This window comes from Octodon degus, unplaced genomic scaffold (assembly GCF_000260255.1).
Source record: "Octodon degus isolate 3935 unplaced genomic scaffold, OctDeg1.0 scaffold00090, whole genome shotgun sequence".
NCBI classification, from domain to species: Eukaryota; Metazoa; Chordata; class Mammalia; order Rodentia; family Octodontidae; genus Octodon; species Octodon degus.
In genome coordinates, this window is record NW_004524666.1 from 553,677 (window position 1) to 574,603 (window position 20,927).

A 20,927-nucleotide genomic window follows, 5' to 3' on the forward strand; every position below is an offset into this window, starting at 1 on the left:
TACAAGTGAAAACTCACTAGAGTGCAAAATGGCTGATTATCTTCTGTCACTTACCATTCTGTGATTAAAGGGTTGTGCAGTGATAAAACTGACTTTCAAAGTAAAATTAGTTTTCTTTTATTTGTATCATTGTTTCTCATGAATTCCTCACAGCCCTTTCAAAATTAAGGGTGTTTAATGCTGTATTCCCAATACATAGCATTGAGAGTAACTTTATACTAGTTTATTGGCTATCTAAGGAAGTTAGAAGTAGGGTCATGAAGTGCATTAGGTATGATAAATATTTCATTTTGTAATGTAGTGAAATTATCTTATGCATTTTCAGGTATATATTCAAGATTTAGATATAATTTGGGCTCATCGGTTGTAGTCTTTCAGTTGGTTAAGATAAAACAATCACATAAGGAAAATTGTTAAGTAATGACTATAACTTATGCACATATTAATTCAATAAGTTTTATGTACCTGGACTTATACTAATAAAACAGGTACTACTGTAGTTAGTGCATTCACAGTCCACTAAATTCATAAGTATTAAATAAGCCTAGAAATTTTTTTTTTTATTTACAGACTCAGTCACATTATGATGAGGAAAAGGGAAAAGTTTTATATTATAAAACAGCATTACTGATTGACTAGGACATCAGAATTGCTACATGGTAGTTCAAAATTTATTCTACAGTTTAAATATAACACTTATTGTAGTGCTATGTGAAAATAAGTGCTGTATCTTAACAGACTGTAAAACTGTTTGAGATAATAAAACTCTGTATTGAGAAACTGGTAGCCAGGTCATAAGTAACATATAAGGGATTCCAGTTTGAGGTATAGGTTTAGAGGATATTTACCAGATTAAAATTCTTTCAAAAAGAGGAGTATAAGGCATTATTAAAGTTAGTTAAAATGATCTCCTGGAATATTGTATATGTAAAGATTCTGCCCTAATTATATATCCAAAAGAAATATAAATTAGTATATGTCACAGAATGAAAATTACTTTGAAAAATGTCAATCTGATTAAATCTAATATTACTGCATTTTAAATGAAAATTACTTTGAAAAATGTCAATCTGATTAAATGTCAATCTGATTGAATCTAATATTACTGCATTTTGTAAAAATAAATAGGGCCTTCCAGATAGCTCAGCAGATTAAAGAGCCTGCTTAGGCACACGCAGTTTCAATCCCCTCCATGCTGCACCAGCCCCATCCCTGGGGCATGTTGAGATGGCAGTCAAGATGCCCTGATGGTGCAGACCTGTAATCCCAGCACTTGGGAGGCTGAAATCAGGAGAATCACTAAGAGTCCTATCTGTGTAGTGAGACCCTGTAGACCCTGTACTATACTTAAAACTAACTAACTAAATAAACAAATGTTACCTAATCCTAAATAATGTTCAAAATAGAATGAAATCATTCTATTTGAATAAATAAGAAATATAAAATAAAGGAAACTGAAATCCTTTGTAAAATGACCAGAGTATTTGTCATTATGAACATCAGCAATAGTTTAGGCTTGAAAAAATGTTGAAACAATTTGGCTGCTATTGGAAGAACTACAGCTAGATACATTTACTTCCTTTTAAACATTGGTTAATTGTTTTTGTAAAGATAGATATTTAAATAATCCTTATGGGGCCATGGCTCAGTAGAATAAGCGCTTCCCTGGCAAGTGCAAGGGCCTGAATTCAATCCCCCATTCCACCAATAAATAAATAAATAAATAAATAGTCCTTATAATTCTTGCACCCAAAATAATATTGACAGAACTTGAAAAAAGTGTGGCGATCTTGGTGGGATGGGAATTCTCATGAGACAGTGCTGCATTCCTTTCCTTTGTTCATCTTTTCTCCCTCTGCCTGTCAGTTGTCTCTCTATTTATGCAAGCTAGCACTCTTTTTACCTTGTAAATGAGGTATTTGGTTAATCTGTAAGAGATGACTTCTAAAATTAATCATTTCCTTATTTCCAATATGGAGAATGTGTTTAAATAAGCCGAGAAAATCCCATGAGAGAAAGAAATTTTTAAAAAATCGAAGATGGCATAATAATAATAATAATAATAATAATAATAATAGGGACAAAATTCAGCTTAAAAAAGTATTTGGCTTATCTGAATAATGTTTTGAAAAAAATAACTTATTTGCCCGTATTTAGAGTGTAGCAAGTTATGAACAATTTCTTTTCATCTCACATACATACTTTTTATAGTTATGCTGTGTTAAAACTCTCACCTAGTTTAATAAAACTGAAACTCAAAATGAAGGGTGTCACCTTTGGAGGTTTGGCTACAATGAAATATCAATTATGCATTTTCCTGTCTAGGAAGCAAATGTGCTGAAGTTGCTAGCAATGAAAAATTTTTTATTCATCATCATTGCTGGATTGCTTTCATTTTCATAGTTTGCTTTATTTTGTTCTTCAAAATAGAGAGAGGAATACTGTTCAAAAACATTCAAACAAACATCCCAGTGCATTTTAGTAGGTGTGGAAAATTGATAATAAAATGTTAGTTTAATCATCTTCGACATAAGAAGTGAGCTAGCATAAAGTACTTAGCTGGATTAATAATTTTTTTGAATTTAAAAGTCTACTTGCTTCCCAAATCTTATGTATAACTTTACTTCCAGAAGATAAACTGCAAATTCATGTTCAGTAGTTGTGGCTATTTTTACAAGTGCTCTCAGCACAAGATTTGATTCAGATACTGCTTTTCTAATTGAAAAACACAATCAATAAACTGCTTTTCTCCTTTAAAGGGAAATTATTCTCTCTCAATCTATATTTATTTTACAGAGAGAACATAAATAAGAATGGTTATTCAGAGAAAAAGTGACGTTACAGCAAGTACTAGGCTAGACTGAGTGAACTAATGAAATTGAAGAGCAAAACTCTAATTTATGCTAACAGTCATAGAAACCGAAATCACAAAAGTGTTTCTCTCACATTGTTAAGGATGCCTTTCATGGGGTCTTGTTTGCCTTACAATAAGGAAACATTTGCACAGAGCCTATTAAGTGAAGAATGATTGAGAGTTGAAAATGACTAGGCGGATGGTGCACAGACAACTTCCTGTCCAAAAAGCTTAAAATTCAGGTCCATGGCATACATTTAGATAGGCAAAGCGTGATATTAGACTGCATTGAATGAGGATATAGTGACTGAGCAATTAAATTAGTAAGTGGAATGGCCGAGCTAATACCCTGAGCTCTGAAGTGGGTAGGCAGGAATGCAGAATTCATACTGATCCTTGGCATTCAGTAAAATTTGAAAGACAGCACAGGAGAGAAAGGGAAAAGGAGAAGTTCCCCTAATATATGAAGGAATGCATGACTAATGAGAATTGCACAAAGAGGTCAATATCCTCTTTTAGGAAAGCTGTGCAGATAGAGGACTGTTCTAAAGAAGCTGCCCATCAGTTGGGCTTGTTAGATTTTCCTTTCTCTCACTGTCCGTTGGACACTACTTCTTTTCTTTGTCTGAGCTTAATGTCTACTCTTGCTAAAAGATTAGAGATACAGATATATTTATACATGTAATTACAGGCAACCTTGAAGAAAAACTGAAATGTTTAGTATTTTTTCTTTATCAAGAAAGCATACTGTGTGAATTTGTGCAGAAAAATGGAATGTGAAGTATGTGTTCTAGGAAGGAAAATTACACTTGAGAAGCAGGCTATTGCAGGGAGAGAGAAAGCAGTAAGACCACTCCCTTGGGACAGATAAAGACGCCTATAGATCAGTACTTTTTTGTGTGTCTGAGCATCCGATTAGCAAGCATAATATTTATTGTGTAGCTGTTACTGCAGACGAATATGTACCCTGGTAAACACAAATATCAGATTTCATGGTATTTTCACTTCCACTGGAAAGAACCTTTTGCTTCCAAGCATAAAATGAGAAACAAAAACCTACAATGTCAGGTCATAGGGTCACTGAATTATGACTTTCATTGCTGTAATGATTTCTTTTTGAATCAACCCTGTATGTTCTGTGACTCATTTAAATTCACATCAAAGAGTGAATAAAGGTGAATGGGCATTATCCGTGAATATTAGAGGCTATTTGATGCAGATTGTTAATCATGACAACTTTACAGTTTTATATTTAATCTTAGGAAACACCAATTTCTCCTCAAGTTTCCTTAAAATAGAAGCTGTTGTTTTTTATCAGTGCTCTGATTTCAGTGTAGAACTCTGCCTAGATATCAATTAAACATCTTTTTACTCCACCTAGTTTCTCTTTTTGATTTCCTAGTTCTTGTCTGATTTCTTTCCCAATGCTCTGAGCTAAATCTACATTATAGTGGAAACATTTTCTTTATTGAAAATAAAAATTCTTGTTGCTCAGAGTCCTGTGCTTTATTTTTCATAGTAAACTGCCACTCTTTTTTGCAGCTGGCTTTCTCTACTCAAGATGACCATGAACATTCTCTAGTGAACTCTCTACTCTCACCAGGCTAACCTTTAAACATGAACCTCTGTGACTTTGAAATGATTGACTATCTTCTCTACAGGTTCTCCGTATCGAGACAAAATCACCATAGCCATTCTTCAGCTGCAGGAGGAAGGCAAGCTGCACATGATGAAGGAGAAGTGGTGGAGGGGAAATGGCTGCCCCGAGGAGGAGAGCAAGGAGGCCAGCGCCCTGGGGGTCCAGAACATTGGTGGCATCTTCATTGTTCTTGCAGCTGGCTTGGTGCTCTCGGTTTTTGTGGCTGTGGGAGAGTTTTTATATAAATCCAAAAAAAACGCTCAGTTGGAAAAGGTAACTACCTTTTATTTATTTATTTGCCAATTCAAAACACAATTTTGACATACTAAAACACAAATGAAAAGATTTTTTATGTTTACAACCAAACAAGGGTAATAGTTTAGAACTTGACTGCTGTTTTATATTATTTATTCTATAACAAAAAAAAATATTTGGTGCAATTTGTATTTCACAAAATGACTCCTGATCATGTTTATGATTCTTAAATTGATACAATAAGTTTAATGCTCATCTGATTCAGGACAAATGGCCTTTTTCTACCTGAGTAGAACAATGAGACATTCGTTCCTTGAAGTCCATCACAGTTAGGGGAACGCGTGAATGTGGCAAGCAAGGGAAGCAAAGGTCAGAAAGCATCTTATGAAAGACAAAATACGGCTAATATGAGTTTCATAATACTAGCTGGTATTTTTAACTAGAGAGTAAGTGAGATTTTTGCTTCAATATATTTAGCCCAATTCACTTACAAAAATCTTCGCTGACTTTGTGGAAGGCATAATTAATTATCTACAGTAATGAATGTCTGAAAATATCTGTGTTGGTCAGGGAAGTAGCTCAGTGGCATAACACTTGCATGGCAAGTGAAAGGTCCTGAGTTTGATTCCCTGTACCAAAAAGAAAAAAGAAAATATGGGAGCTGGGGAGATAGCGCAGTGGTCTAAGTGCCTGCCGAGCAAGCACACACTGCCAGGCTCTATCCCTGGTACCTCATGCCCTGCCAGCCCTGGAACTCTGGGCGTGCTTTGTCTACCTGATACCAGGCATGGTGGCAGATGACAATAATCTCAGCAATAGGGAGGCTGAGACAGGAGGATCACTAGGAGTCTGAGCTGCATAGGGAGAACCTGTATTCAATAAATACATAAATAAAAGGTTAAAAAAATTAAATATCAGTGTCTTTTTTCCACTTAATTTTTATATTAATAAGTCCTTAGTTTTCTTGCTTAAAGTTTTTATAAGAAGATGTGTATAGCCTCACAATATTGTAATTATAAATTTACTTTGTATTTTAAAATATTTGACCACTTATAGAAATGCTTTCTATTCTTATGTTTGTAGCTCATTTAAATTCTTCCTATGCAGACTTACAATTTTTTATTTCTATAAATATGAACAGTATTTTAAAACTAATTTTTTCTGACAATACAAAATACTTTTTGAGTATAAGTTTGTAGTTCGATATGAAATCAGTAACATTTAATAACCTTATGAACTTTAATCGACATCATTTTCATTTTTAAGAAAACTCAAAAACTGTTAGTTTAATTTCAGGAAGTAAAGCTTGAAACTTTTATGAACTAACATTGGTAAATTAAAAAAACTGAAATATAGAATCTTAAAGACACTCAGATAGAGTAAGAGACAACATATTCTATTAATGTTCTTGGAAATATTTGTACTTAAAACTATTTTTAACGTACATTTCTCTTATAATTCATATTGTTATTACTGACCCTTTTTGGAATTAGAAATTTGGATACTGCATTTGAACAGTAGTACTTTTGAATGACTATAGTACTTAACCTATAAACTAATGTTTTATAGCTGAATATTTTGATAAGGCAATTCTTATAACTAAAATAACCCATTATAACTTTGCAAACTTCAGCCACATAATTTATTTTCCACCACTGTTCTGATGACTGGGCTGAACCAAATGCTCATTGCATTTTGGTGCCTGATAATTATGTGGCCAGTTTGTGCATTCTGATCATTTCTGTGGTTTTAACACAAGGTTTGACATTAAATCAAGAGGGCGAGAGACAGAGAGAAAAATATTAATGAACCAATCACCATTGTTGGTATAACTTGCCAATAAAGTGAATATTTGGTAGTTTAATGCTTAAATAATGCCAACGACGGTAGAAGGAACTCAGGTTCCATTTGGAATCTCTAGTTCTCCTTGTGTAATGACTCTCTAAGGCATAATAATTTTAAAATTAAGCAGATGAATAAAATCTTCATAATATGTGGATTTCTATTGTACTTATCTCTCAGAAAAAAAAAACAGAACAAAAAACAGGGATTACAGTGCCCAGAAAGTTTTTCTAATCAATAGATATAATGCATTTGGGCTCTTATTTTTACAAAATAGAGGTAGGCTTTCACTTCTTGTTTCAATTTTAAAAAGTGTCCAGTATATCTGAATTTTTGTTTAGTTGATTCAGATACTACCATCATCTAAAAGCATTTCTCCTCCATGGAGAAAGATGGTATGACTTTCAAACCATTCATAGCATTAAGCTTAGATTTTTTTCCTTTGTGAACCAAATATACATCTCCCTTATTTTTCTGCATCTTATTCAGTTCACTTCTTTTGTTTTTGATGTGGAATGCTTTTATCTCTATTACACTACATTGTTCTTTTACTCAACAAAAGGAGCTAGAGTTTTTTTGTTTGTTGTTTTGTTTGTATCTCCAGGATCTTAGGCAGTTCCTGGGAGCATAATTAATGGTTTAAGATTTAAATTAATAATAAAATTGGTTCTAGCCAGGCATGGTGGCACACACCTGCATTCCCAGAGCTCGTGAGGCTGAGGCAGGAGGATAACTACACATTCAAGGCCAGCCTGAAATACAGAGTGAAGTTCAGGCAATCCTGAACTATACTATGAGACCCTGTCTCAAAACAACTAAATGAGTACATAAATAAATAAAATTGACCTCAATAACCTATTTTGAAAAGTATATTATACAGAAAAATAGCTATGTATCTGAACAGTTTAAATTTATAGATTAAATAATTACTATATGTTGGAAGTGAGCTACTTTATATGTTGTAATGAGCCATGATCATGGTTCAATTTTTCTTGAAAGAGAAGTCTGTTAGGCTGTATTTGTAGCTGTTAAACATATTAATTGATTAAAATTAGTTATGAGAGGCTGGTGAGATGTTTGGCAGACTAAGCGCCTGCTTAGGCAAGCACAGGAACTGGGGTTTGATCTCCTGAACCACATGCCTTTCTGGTCCCTCCCCCTGGTTCCCCTGAGCTGGAAACCAATTCCCAGCTGGTGGTGCATGTCTGTGATCCCAGTGCTGGAGAGGCTGAAAACAGGAGGATCACTATGAGTTCAAGCTGCGTAGTGTGACCCTGTACCAAATAAATTTAAAAAATATTAGCTATGAGAACCTCAAGTTTATGTTTCTTTTATAGGTAAATGGATGCAACTAGAGACAGTACTCACAAGTAAAGTAAATCAGACTTGCACGTGTAAACATTGTAGTGTTTCCTTAGTGTAAGAAGATGAAAGAGATTTCCTTTTATTCAAAATGTAAAATGATATTGTGAAAGTGAAAGAATATGCTCAAAAGGAAAGAACTGGGATGGGAGAAAGTGGAAAAAAAGGAAGGGGAAAAAACAGATATGTATGTACACAAGAGATAGCCAGGATAACTGTACTACTAATTTCTTTGAGTTCATTGAAAGGAACAGTTAGTGCTTATATTGTTTGATCTGTATCTGGTAATCTGAGCAACTATTTTGAAGATAACAAAGTACAATAGAATAGCTATTGTTAATTTATCACATTGTTTAGAAATTCTGTATCATTTTTATTGTTTTCTCTCTTTAAAAAAATAGCTGTGAGACATTCCTTGATTTTGTAACTAAGTACACATGACTACATAAAGAAATTCTCAATATCTCACATTTAGTATATTTATGGTTTATGTTTATGTTGTCAACCTATATTTTAAAATTTTAAAAGCAAGGTGTCATTTCTTAGATAGCTTATTTAATAAGTACTTATTAAGAACCTGAATGGTGGTGCATTGCTTTGCACACTGAATTTGAGCAAGTATTATTAGACACAAAATGCATTACTGTTCCTTTTTCTTTACTCCTATTTCTTTCGTTTCTTTTATAGCATTCAATACTTTAAAAATAACATATTTTCAGATTGGGTGTGGTAGAGTACACCTGTAATCCCACTACTTGGGAGGCTGAAAACAAGAGGATCACAATGAGTCCGATCTGTGTAGTGAGATCCTGTAGTCCCTGTAGACCCTGTCCTAAATGTAGAAGAAAAAAACCAACAACAATAAATTTTCTGTCTATCTGTATCTAGGCTTTCTGGTAGAATGTCCAGGAAGTTGAGGGGACTATCAACTTCCTGTGTAAATTTATGACTATATAATGTGTTGCTTTATTGATCTACATATCTAACTATGATGATGAAATTTAAGCTATACATACCTAAATCCATGAATAAAATATTATTCATTATGTTGTATAATACTATTGGAAATTAATAGTTCTATAAGAACTGTGAATATTTTTTATATCTCTAAGTTTCTATAGCTTTTCTTATATCTCTAATTTGTTTCATAATTAAGACTACTAGAAAAATGTATCATTTTTGTTGACCCTAGAACTTCAAAGGAAAGACTATCATTTAAAAAGGAGAGCTAGCTAGGGCCAGCGAGATAGCTCAGTGCACTGCAGTGTCTGCTTAGGTAAGCTTAGGCAAGCGCAGGGACCACAGCTGGATACTGGGCACCACATTCTGTGCTAGCTCTGCTCCCAGGATGGGCTGAGCCAGCCACAAAATATAAAAAATAAAAATAATAAAATGAGTGCTAGCCAAAACTGAAAAGAGAAGATAATATGAAATATGTAGGCTTGGAAAATTAAGCAAATTTGTGTTGTATTCTTTGAAAGTAACTACTAGATAGGGTATACTTATTATATCTTTTACTTTGATTTTGATGCAAATACTAACAAAGAAAAACAGACTTTTATTGAAAATGTTAGGATATTTCCAATATATAGTTTCACAACTTGGAAAGGTATTGATTCATGATGGTTTAATGTTACAATACATGTAAAATTAATTAATATGAACATTTTATAACTTTTTTCTGTCCTACCTTTTCCTTGATTTTAAACATATTATGGTACAAATAACAACTGGAAAGAAGGAAGCAATCCTAGTAACTGTTTTATACCTTGACAAAGAATTAGTCCATTTTATGGGGAATGGATTTATTGGAAAGGTCTTGATTTTTTCCTATGATATTTAGTTACAACTGAAATAAGCTGCTGACTATCAGGAAATTTATTTGCTTTGGTAGTTGTAATAATAAATTGGCTTTGCAAGCATAATTATAATAATTTTATTTTTATGAAATCATAATAGAGTTATAGCTCATCAATATACATTTAATGTTACTAACTACTTACGTATTTGCTCATGTCTACATTTGAAAAATATATGTATCTGTCTTCTTTTGATTTTCAGGAAGAATATAAGAATTAGGTAGTTTTATCAAGAATATAAGAGTTGTGATTTTTTGCCTGTATTGTATTCAGAAATATTTTCTCCCCATGTAACTGAAAATGAATTCTCTTATCTAAATTGTTTTTATTAACTAATTTGAATCTGAATTAATTAGTTTCCTTCCATACAAATAACTTAGAAATAATGCCAAATTGAATATTATCTTTTTACCAAAGTGTAAACTAACTTCACTGGTTATATCTGAAAAACAAGGTGCACAGATTGCTGCTCAGATATTGAGCTTGTAAAATAAGATCCCAAGCTGAACACATACGTCCTATGACTCATGAAATTCACCAGAACTATGAGGTCTTGCTTTATTTATTTATTTTTTTAGGATTTAGTCCATTTCATTCAATGGTTGCTTTTATTATAGAACACTGATAAATCTCATCTAAGATACTCTCTAAGGAATGATATTTTCTATTCATTTCTATTTCAATTTATGTTTCTGAATTATATAGAATGTTCCTATTTGTATTGCATACAAATACAGAAAACAATTAAAAATCAGTGCTTGAAGGGCTGACAAAATAGTTCCATGGAATAAGCGCCTGCAAGCAGGAGCAGGAGACAGGGATTTGATCCCTAGGCCTACCATGCTGGCCCCGCCCCCTGGGTACACTGAGATGGCAATTGAGATGGGGCGTAGTGGCACATGCCTGTAATCCCAGCTCTTGGGAGGCTGTAAACAGGTGGATCACCATGAGTCTGACCTAATAGTGAGACCCTGAACACCCTGTAGACCCTTCCCTAAAAATAATACAAAAATAAATAAATAAATAAATAAATAAATACATTTTAAAAAAATCAGTGGTTGAAGCACACATAAGTGAAAGTGTGCAATCAAGGAGTGATAAGAGAGAAGAGTAGAGTGATTTAGAGTTTCAAGACAATGGATTTTGAGTGAAAGATTATAAGAAGTGGTTATCAAGACCTGCAGCATCTATGTTTCCTTAAGACCAGATAATAGAAACTGGCTGCTCATGGACAGGTATATGCAAACTACTTTCTGAATTAATTGTCAATTAATTGTTGAATTAATTTTAACATGAGCAAAATTTTTTTAAAGAGGCTACTATTGGATAAGGTATAGTAATGCCAGTTGTGTTTAAAAGGGTCAGTAATGAACTTATTTAAGTATTTATATATTTTCCATCAATCCTTATTAATTATCAAAATTATAGCTACTTTTTTTTTTTTTTTGCGTAACTGGGGATTGAACTCAGACCCATGCACTTGCCAGGGAAATGCTTATTCCATTGAGCCATCTCCCTAGCCCCATACCACTGCATTGATCAAAATAATTTTAGCTCCATTCAAATTTTCAGAAGTGGTGTTTTATGCTGCTTTTCACTATGCGCCAGGATAGCTGTAAAATGCTATCTTTTATAAGTTAAAAGATATAAGTAAACTTTGAGAAAATTAGTCACTTTGTATTTTTTCTCTATCCCTGTCTTTCACTGAGAGCAGTTTTTCAAAGTTTGTTAGTGCTCAGGGTATGGGTGAACTAAATGATGTTTGAATGTTTCTACATGTCAAAAATACTTCACAATAAAATGTTTACTTTCATTTTGCTCATTACTCTACTTCAGAAACAGCTAATATATTGTCAAGTTTAGGATAGCCAAGATATTTTCATTCCTACAAGTGATGTGTTAAAATTAGCATAGCTAGAAAATTAACAAATTTACTTTCTTATTTTTATAAAATACATTCATGTTTTGAATTGCAGCACTTCTTTTTTCTACCAACATACCTTTAGGGTCACAAAAATATTATTCTATACATAGTACATGTGAGAATAAGGTACATTTAGGGGTCAATTATGTTCCTGGAAGCCAAAGATCCCTAGTCTAACATTGTTTAAATTACATTGTGCTATGCAAAATAGAGATAGAATTTTTAACTGCTTTCTTTGATATTTCTCCACTGAACTTGCACTCAGAAAATATGAAGCCCAGGAGTTTAAATCAGGCAAATATATTGTGGCCTTTGATCATAAGAGCCAATTATTTCACTTTCCAATTTATTAAGGATTCATTTTTGCAACTGAGTATACTCAAGAATATAATTCAATTCTGTTTACTCATGTGTAAAATTGCTTATCTCCTTTTAAGTTTTGAAAAATGATAAATGCATAAGGTTAAGAACATATGATGAAAGTGTTTTATGGATTAAAATATGAAATCCTATCATTTCTGACAACATGAATGGAAGTGGAGATTACTAAGTGAAGTAAGACCAGGGCTCCACTATCTTACTCACATGTGAAGTCTACAATAGTAGATACATTACTAGGTGAGAGCACAGTGGTGATTAGCCAAGGCAGGGCATGGGACTGTGAGGGATGAGGAGAAGCTGACCAGTGAGTCCTAAGTCATAGCTAGCCAGGGGCAAGAAGGACTCAAGTAAATTGTAGATTAACAGGGCCATAGAAAATAATGATGTGCTGCACTTCCAAAGAGCTAGAAAAAAAGCTTCTGGAATATTTTCATCATAAAGAAATGATAAATATTTGAATTTAAATTGTATATATATATATGTATATATTCATATCATTTTGTGTCATTATGCACAATTTTAATATGTTGTATCAGTTAAATATAAGTGGAAAGAGAATTAAGATAGTTATTAGAGTTTTTTAATGCAACTGATATATAATAAACAGCTGCTATTTTAGTGTCATATTATTGTTATTATTAAACCTGATACATTTTAACTGCAAGATCTTAGTAAGAGAGTTTCCTGTTATAGTTTTCTTGAAAGTTTGTATCATTAATCTTTTCTACTACGATGTGATGATGAACATTGCTGCTTTGTACAGTGTGTTTCACTGCTGTGTTGACTAACATGGTGTAGAAGTTAGTCAGACCTTATTTACTGATTTTTCTAGCTTAAATAAGTGGAATGTAAAAATACATAATGCTACTTCATTTTTCTATGTGTCACTGCATTTGCAAAATGAAAGATGAAGACATTGGCTTAGTTACTTTAAGTCAAATTTCTAGAGAATACTTGAATCTTTGATCATGTTTATCATTGTAAAATAATCCATGTTTTGCACTTAACTTACTGAGAAAGATCTGTATTTCATGATTTCACACTTTGTTCCTCTCTGCCTTATCATTTAGTATGCAAATATTAACATATAATTAGAATAATATTAGGCAGAAAGCTCAGTTAGACTGAAGACATTACAAATAAGGCAGGTTAGTTTCTACTTTCTAAAAGCATTCATAGAATGGAAGTTACATCAAAAGTTCTTTGTGGGCCCTGACAACTGCTATGAACATAACCTCAAATACACAACTTTACTCTCTAAGTTTTTGCATATATTCTATTAAATTACACTGATTAAGTGAAAGGGTCTTTAAAAAGCTTTTTCACTGCTGAGAAGCTTAAATAAATAGTATAACATTTTCAAGATCCTAGCTTCAAAAAAATGGAGGCATTCACCAGCAGGAAAGTGATTAGGCTGAGTTTGAAATTTCAGGCTGATTCTGTACTGGGGATATAGTACAGTAACATAAGTACCTGCTAGGCAAGCATAAGGTCCAGAATTCGATCCCCAGTACTGAAAAAAAAAATAAATGATTTTTTAACTGCTTAATGAGCTTAACTTACAAATGAAGTTTGAATGTATTAGTTTGAATAGCAACCACAGTCACAAATACATTTCCAATATTTTAAAATTCTTTGTTTTTCCAAATGGTCTATTATGTTATATAAACACTTCTATAAATTAGAAAGTAAAGCAATAGAGAATAATTATTCTGTAATCCTTAGTATGGTACTTTTGCAAACATTTCTCTGTGGACTATTAATTTGTTTGCTTACTCTACTCAAAATACAAAAGAAAACTTAAAAATAAATGGAAACAGGGCAATTCCATACCATTAAGATTTCCAGGCCTTCATTATTTCTGAAATAAGAGGTGTGCAAGTACAGGTTGTTTCATTCAATTTAGTGAATTTTGTAAAAGTTTTATTTATTTAAATGCAATTATACATGCTAACAGCTCAAAGATGTAAATTTTCATTTTCAGGAATCTTCTATTTGGTTAGTGCCACCATACCATCCAGACACTGTTTAGTAAAATTTGAAACTTACTAAAAGAGGTTTTTAATAATGGTTAGTATCCTTGTGCCTTTCTTTTCTCATTTTGTAGTCTGTTAAATTAATATGAAAAAAAACATTTTTACTGTTACTTTCACTCTAAAGAACTTTCCTTATATGAGGACATTGACTTTGGTGTCTACACCTCGGGAGAAGGGATTTGGAAGTCTTGACAGCTGTAGTCTCCTCCCTTTCCTCTCAAGGTCCCTCTTCCTCTCTCACTCCCTGTGTTCTTTCCTTCCTTTCCTCTGTCCCATTTGTCCACCTGCCATTCTACTTCACTCCTTTATTTTTATCTCTCATTCTTTCCTTCACCTCTTTATTTTTATGCTAACATGGGAAACTTCTGTTAAGGACATATGATGTTTATTTCTTAAACATAATTTCATAGTCCTATAAGAAATTCTTAAAAATTCCAATTATTGGATGAAGTACAAAAAGATATCTGGTTTATTGCATGCAAACAAAGCATTACTTTACAGTTATACTAATGTTTTGCCAATATACATCAAGGTTAATGATTCTATTTTTAAAAACTATGTGATTTGAACTTCAGATACTTAAGAGGTGGGAGAGAGAGAGTGAGACAGAGACAGAGACAAAGACGAAAAGCGACAGAAATTATCTTAGTAAAAGGACTAAGCAATATTTTATATTATGAAATGTCCTTAATTTCTCTTGATTTGTTTTGTATATTCCAAATATTTCTCAGCTCCAAATATTTCTTGAGTTTTATGATAGACTCTAAGTATATTCTAATAAGAAAATTCCTATTGTCTCATGTTTTATTTGTAATTAAAAATGAAATAATTGCACTGATAATCAAAGAGGAACTTGTAAAATTCACCTTACTCAGAATGAAAACATTTTTATTTTAAAAATATGTTGTCAAGACCATTGATTGAGTAAAGATTGCATGACTAAATGTTTAATTTCTAATGGCTTTATAAATTCAATGAAGTCTGAAATGGTAAACTGTGGTTACAAAATTTTAACTGAGATAGATTCTGAATTAGTCGATATAATTAATTTATGATAGCCTACAACTACAAAAAATAAAATCACTTTGATCTTTGGAGCAAGTTATTTTAGTTGAGTTTTATATTTGAATTATAAAATGTATATTGATGATTCAAAATAGCATTGTATGCCTTCATTTTTAGTTTGAATTAAGCACAGGGTACTAGTGAAGATTGTGCAAGTATTTTGATCATATTTTTTCTTAAGAAAATCAGTTGCTTGCTCTAGCTTTGAATTGCACAAGAAAACTTCACGTGCTTTTCTGGTTTGTTCTGAAGCCCATACAACCAGAACTCCACAAGTTGAAATTGCCATAAGAAGGGGTTCTGCGTTAGTTAATATTTGGGGAATTTATTAGTTTTAAACCCTGATGTATTTCAAAATGATTCACAGCTTGTAACACTTATAAGTGTAGGAGGATTGAGTTCTGACCTTGTCATGTTATCTAATCGATTCTTCTGTTAAATGTTTCAACAGAGAGCCAAGACTAAGTTACCTCAAGACTTTGTATTCCTCTCCCTTTGGGAATCAGATTTTTCCATTTCTCCAGTGTTGTCACCATCACCATCTTCATCATCATTGCCATCATGTTCTTAATAAATACATCTAATAGTAGGTATTAAGCAACACAAAACACTGTGTCCATAAACTGGCTGCCAGGTGCCATAGAAATAACTTACTGTAAATATCATTCAGTAATTCATGAAGATCAGTAATGCATAATTTAACACAGAATAAATAATGCATGGCAGTAACTCTGTACTTAACAAGAAATTCGGGAGTAACATTTAGCCATCACCCATGGAAAGTGCTAACACATTAATATTTTTACTAATTCATTATTATTAAACAAATGCTGAAGCTTTAGATTGTGTTTTGCTAAGACTCTAAATCTGAAAACCTTTAAGCAGCTGAGTCAGAAACAATGGCAAATAAGATTGAAAGTGTTAGGTGCAGGGCCGGGGAGATAGCTCAGTAGACTAAGTGCTTACCTGGCAAGCGCAGTGTCCTGCAGCTATTTTTTTTTTAACTTGGTCATGATTTAAAAACCTTTTGGTCATGCCCAAAACCTTGGTCTCTGTGCTGTTTGCAAAACACTGAGGCAATAAAGTGAAATTGAGTGAAAATAATGAGGCTGTGCAAAAGATACTCTAAAGAAGCTAAAACTTGAGTCATATCCAGAGGTAGGGAGTTACGTGAAAGCTGAAAGATCTCATCAGGGCATCAAAAGAGGAGAAGCAAAAGCCAAAAGCCATGAAGAGCCAAGCACAGAAGGTGGTGTGAAGAGAAAGGAAAGCCAGGGATGGGGAGAAAGGAAGACAATGGGAGGTAAAGCAGGATGAGTAAAGGCAGTCACATTTGATAGGATGGGAGCTATGAATATGACCTGCTGCTCACGAAAAAGGGTATTAGTAACTGATGCAAAGACGTGGAATATTCTTACAAATGATGTAGACTTCTAGTAAAGAAGACAAATAATTAAATTGATCCAAAAACCTGTCTGAAAAAAATGAGGCCCCATTCATGGGTAAGCATAAAGTAATTAAAGCATTGTTAAAAATTACAAAACTTGAATCTAGATACACTTTTCAGTGGCAAGCGTGAACTGCAGAAAGTCACTGTTGGAGTTGGCTTTCTGCAACAGAAGCCTAACCAATTTGAACTGCTGTTTTGAATGTCATAGAAGTTTCTTCATGCAAAATACTTTTCAAATAAGGATGTCAAGTATAAATATGATATTAAAAATTTTATCCTATTTTCTCTTGCAATCAGCCTAAACTGAACAGCAGTGAAGCCACAACAAAGGAATTCTTCACATTCATATTTGATTAGGTTTTCTTCATCTTGTTTTCATGTCACATTTGAGAGCTATGTCAAGTTTTAGACTTGTCCAAATGTTGGGTTGTTGTTCGCATTTTTGATTCTTTTCCAGAAAAATCATCCTAACCTAAAGGTCCACCAATGTGAGTTTCAACTGTAATATACAGTTGGTTCCTAATCTGATTTATATGTAATTAATACATAAGAATTACAATCAGATAGGGAAAAGAGTATTTAAAATCATTTTGCATATATGACTGTAATATGAGTTATGATCTAGAATAATGAGCCTCCGATATGCCGAAGCTTAAAATCTTCCAATAAGAGAATTAAAAGATAGATGGTAGATTCTTTTTCCTCAAGGAACACATTATTTACAGGCTTCAGTTACAAGTAGATGACAAAAATTTTTTTTAACATTGTTTGGAGATGTTTAACACGTTAGTTTGTCACTTTGTGATTGAACCATACTTGTTTCTAATCATGTCAATGTTTTATAGGTATAATCACCAAAAATGTAATTAAATACTAGAAATGATTTTCACATTTTATGTCTTTGTGTGTGATGCTTTTTGTTGTTTCAGGAGGCACCATGAAGAATCAATGTTTACAGGGTATTTTGTGTAACTTATCTTGAGATCTAAAGAGCAGCAAATTCTTCTAAAATTATTTTGGAATTTTCGCAAATGGATTTATGACTTAGATGTCTGTTTTTAAATGTTACGTCGATTTCTATTTTATGCTAATCAGTTTGACATGGTGTCGTCAGAAATCCGTACTCTATATACTTCAATTATATACATTTCTTGTTGAATTCATTTCAGTGTTAGAGTTTCTTTTTGTTTTTCATATGCTAATCCACTTTGAGTACATTCTTTAGTTATTGTTGTGTATTAAAATCTATTAAAGTCTAGTTATTGTTATATATTTTACAGTGAAATTTTTAAACCTTTAAGACTGTTACATTGACAGGTCAGTTGAGGATGATTTTCATGCTGTTTTTGGTCATTTGCATTTATCTGTTTGTAAATTCAACTGTTCTGTGTTCTTCTTTAGAGATCCTTCTGTAGTGCCATGGTAGAGGAACTGAGGATGTCCCTGAAATGCCAGCGTCGGCTAAAACATAAGCCACAGGCCCCAGTTATTGTGAAAACAGAAGAGGTTATCAACATGCACACTTTTAATGACAGAAGGTTGCCAGGTAAAGAAACCATGGCATAAAGCTGGGAGAACCAACGCCCAAGCACAAACTGTCGTCTTTTTTCCAATTTAGCGAGAATGTTTCCTGTGGAAATATGCAACCTGTGCAAAATAAAATGAGTTACCTCATGCCGCTGTGTCTATGAACTAGAGACTCTGTGATCTAAGCAGTTGCAATGATCAGACTTGATTTACAAGCATCACGGATCAACCAAGTTACACTGGGTTACACTGTTTATCATGGGTTCCTCCCTTCCTCTGAGTGAATGTTACATGAGCATTTTGTGACTGACTTCTAATGCAGTCCAGTGAGAAATTTTAGGTTCCTTGGGAAGCTCAGTTGTTGCCAGGAGATGGAATGTCAATGCCCGAGGGGGCGATTAGTAAGGAAAAATTTTTAAAGGATAAAAATACTTGACATCAGCCACAACTATGATTTCTAGTGAAATATTACCCTCTTTTGAATACCCAGAGAAGAAGCAATGATGTTAGTAGCTCCATCTACTGAGTATAATTATCCTATGAATAGACAGTATGTGTTTATAGAATGTGAAAAATGTAATGCAAAACACATCTGAATTCCTTGGCAATTGGAATATGAAGCAAATTCTCTCTCTCTCTCTCTCTCTCTCTCTCTCTCTCTCTCTCTCTCTCTCTCTCTCCCTCCCTCCCTCCCTCCCTCCCTCTCTCCCTCCTTCCCTCCCTTTCTCTTTCTTCCTTTTTCTCTTCTTTCTTACCTCATAGTCTGTGTCACTGAATGAGATATCAATGTAAAATATCAAAACAATAAATTTTTTTCTTAAATTCTCCAAGGCAGGAGACTTAACACCTCAAACAGACCCCCTCATTTCCCCTGAACACCCCCATTCCCTAACCTCACACAAGAAATAAAAGAACAAAACTTGGTTTAGTGATTCTGAGTTAAAAGAATGATTTTTTGGCAATCCTTGTCTTAAATTGCAAAAGACGAGTCAGTATTTTTGGTTACTTGGAAGACTGAAGCTTTCATTCTCAGATTCAGCTACGTGAATGCAAACCCTTGTTTCTGTTCCAAATGAACTTGATGGAGCCTGGGCAGATCTCACTGATAAGAGAAAGGGAACTTGTCATCACGAGAGAAGTACGCGTGCAGAGAACTCAGAAGCGGACTGCATTTCTCAACAGTCACAATGTAAAATGAAGAAAATTCTTGAGCAGTTTTTTTTTTTTCAAAAAAATGTTCAGGTTTATTTGTGGAAATGCAAGATTTCTATGAAAATAGTTTTTGTATGGAAATTTTTGTAATACTTTTTATCAACAAAATAAGAACATGTGTTCCTGTCAGGGGTGTGATGTCAAGCATGTATGGTAGTGCGTGTGCACCACCAACGTTTGGTGAAAACTATTTTTATCAAGAAAAGAGGAGTCATAGAAGAGAAATATTTTCAAGTTAGATAATATAAAAGCTAGGTGCACTACCAGCACTGCTTACCATGCCACACCCCTGGTTTCCACAAGGCTGACAACATATTGTAATGAACAATTGTGTGTAAAATGGTAAAAGACACAGATTTCTTGACAACATTGTGATAACAGTTGAGTGCACACAGTTTGCTGTTTGAATCCAATGCACAAAATTTTAAAGAAACCATTAAAATTATGTCCATTTTACTTTCAGCCTTGACTTTCATTTTTCTCGTGCACTTGTAAATGAATAATACTACACATGTTTTGCATTAAAGGAAGACCGCATGTGAATACTTGTAGGTCATGAAGTATAGCTACTTTCTAGTTTCCTAGAAAAAAGAGGACGAAAGCTTTGAGGATACACTCAGACCTAGGAAAACATGTACTGGGATATACAATGTAAACTTTAGATTTAGGGTAGTAAAAATGAGAAAAAAAATTAATTATTGAGATGATGGTCATAACCTTGCCTCTTCTGTGAGTAAATATTGACCATGTTCATAGTGTTATATAAGATTGTACAATAATTGCTGACATATTTGAAGTTAAATTTATATCCAATTTGAGAATACTTTGCTCATTGATACTTCAGTATAATTCATCAAAGAAGAAGAGATAGGTTCAATGTTAATGATCCATGATAACATGTAAATGTTAATACACTGGTAGAAACTTTTAAAAGAACATATACTTTTTTTTTAATTTTTAAAGCCAGTCTATAAAATTTTCTTATTGATTAATTGACTAAACAAAAATTATAATCAAATTCCCTGAAAAAAATAAATGAAAAACTATGAAGTATTATTTCAAATTCTCAAATTGCATAATCAAATTTCCTAATATCAAAACTACATTAAAATTTAAACTCCCAAGTGTATTAGACTTATATTGTATTATTATTTTAAGGTAGAATCTATATTTTGATAATAATTTTGTCTTAATTTTAGAAAGCTACACAAATCAATGCTTATCTCATCATTGGTTTATTTATTGGTAGATGAGGAAAATACTGGTTCTGTGAAAATAATTCCCGTTCTCCATAAATGTCATCCTCATTCTGCTCTTATTGTTATATTCCAGCAAGTTATTTTGCTTTCAATGTTTTCACAAAAATAAGACAATAGAGTAAAAAATCATTGTATACCTTGTTTGATTGGAGAATTTTAATGTTTCTTATTTATCATTGTAAAACCAAGGATAATTTTATAACTTTTTTGTATGTAGCTATTATAATTTGTCTTTAAGTAGGAACAAATTACTATGTTAAAA

At 33.0% G+C, this 20,927-nt stretch overlaps 1 protein-coding gene across 1 annotated transcript in view; it reads left to right on the forward strand.

Moving 5' to 3' along the window:
- Grik2 (glutamate ionotropic receptor kainate type subunit 2) overlaps nt 1–18,530 on the forward strand; it is a 441,729-nt gene extending 423,199 nt beyond the window's left edge. The window contains exons 14-15 of the mRNA XM_004637451.1: nt 4,516–4,766; nt 18,069–18,530. Coding sequence (XP_004637508.1) covers nt 4,516–4,766; nt 18,069–18,233 — 416 coding nt within the window. The 3' untranslated portion in view covers nt 18,234–18,530. The remainder of the gene's footprint in view (nt 1–4,515; nt 4,767–18,068) is intronic.
- The last annotated feature ends 2,397 nt before the right edge of the window (nt 18,531–20,927 follow it).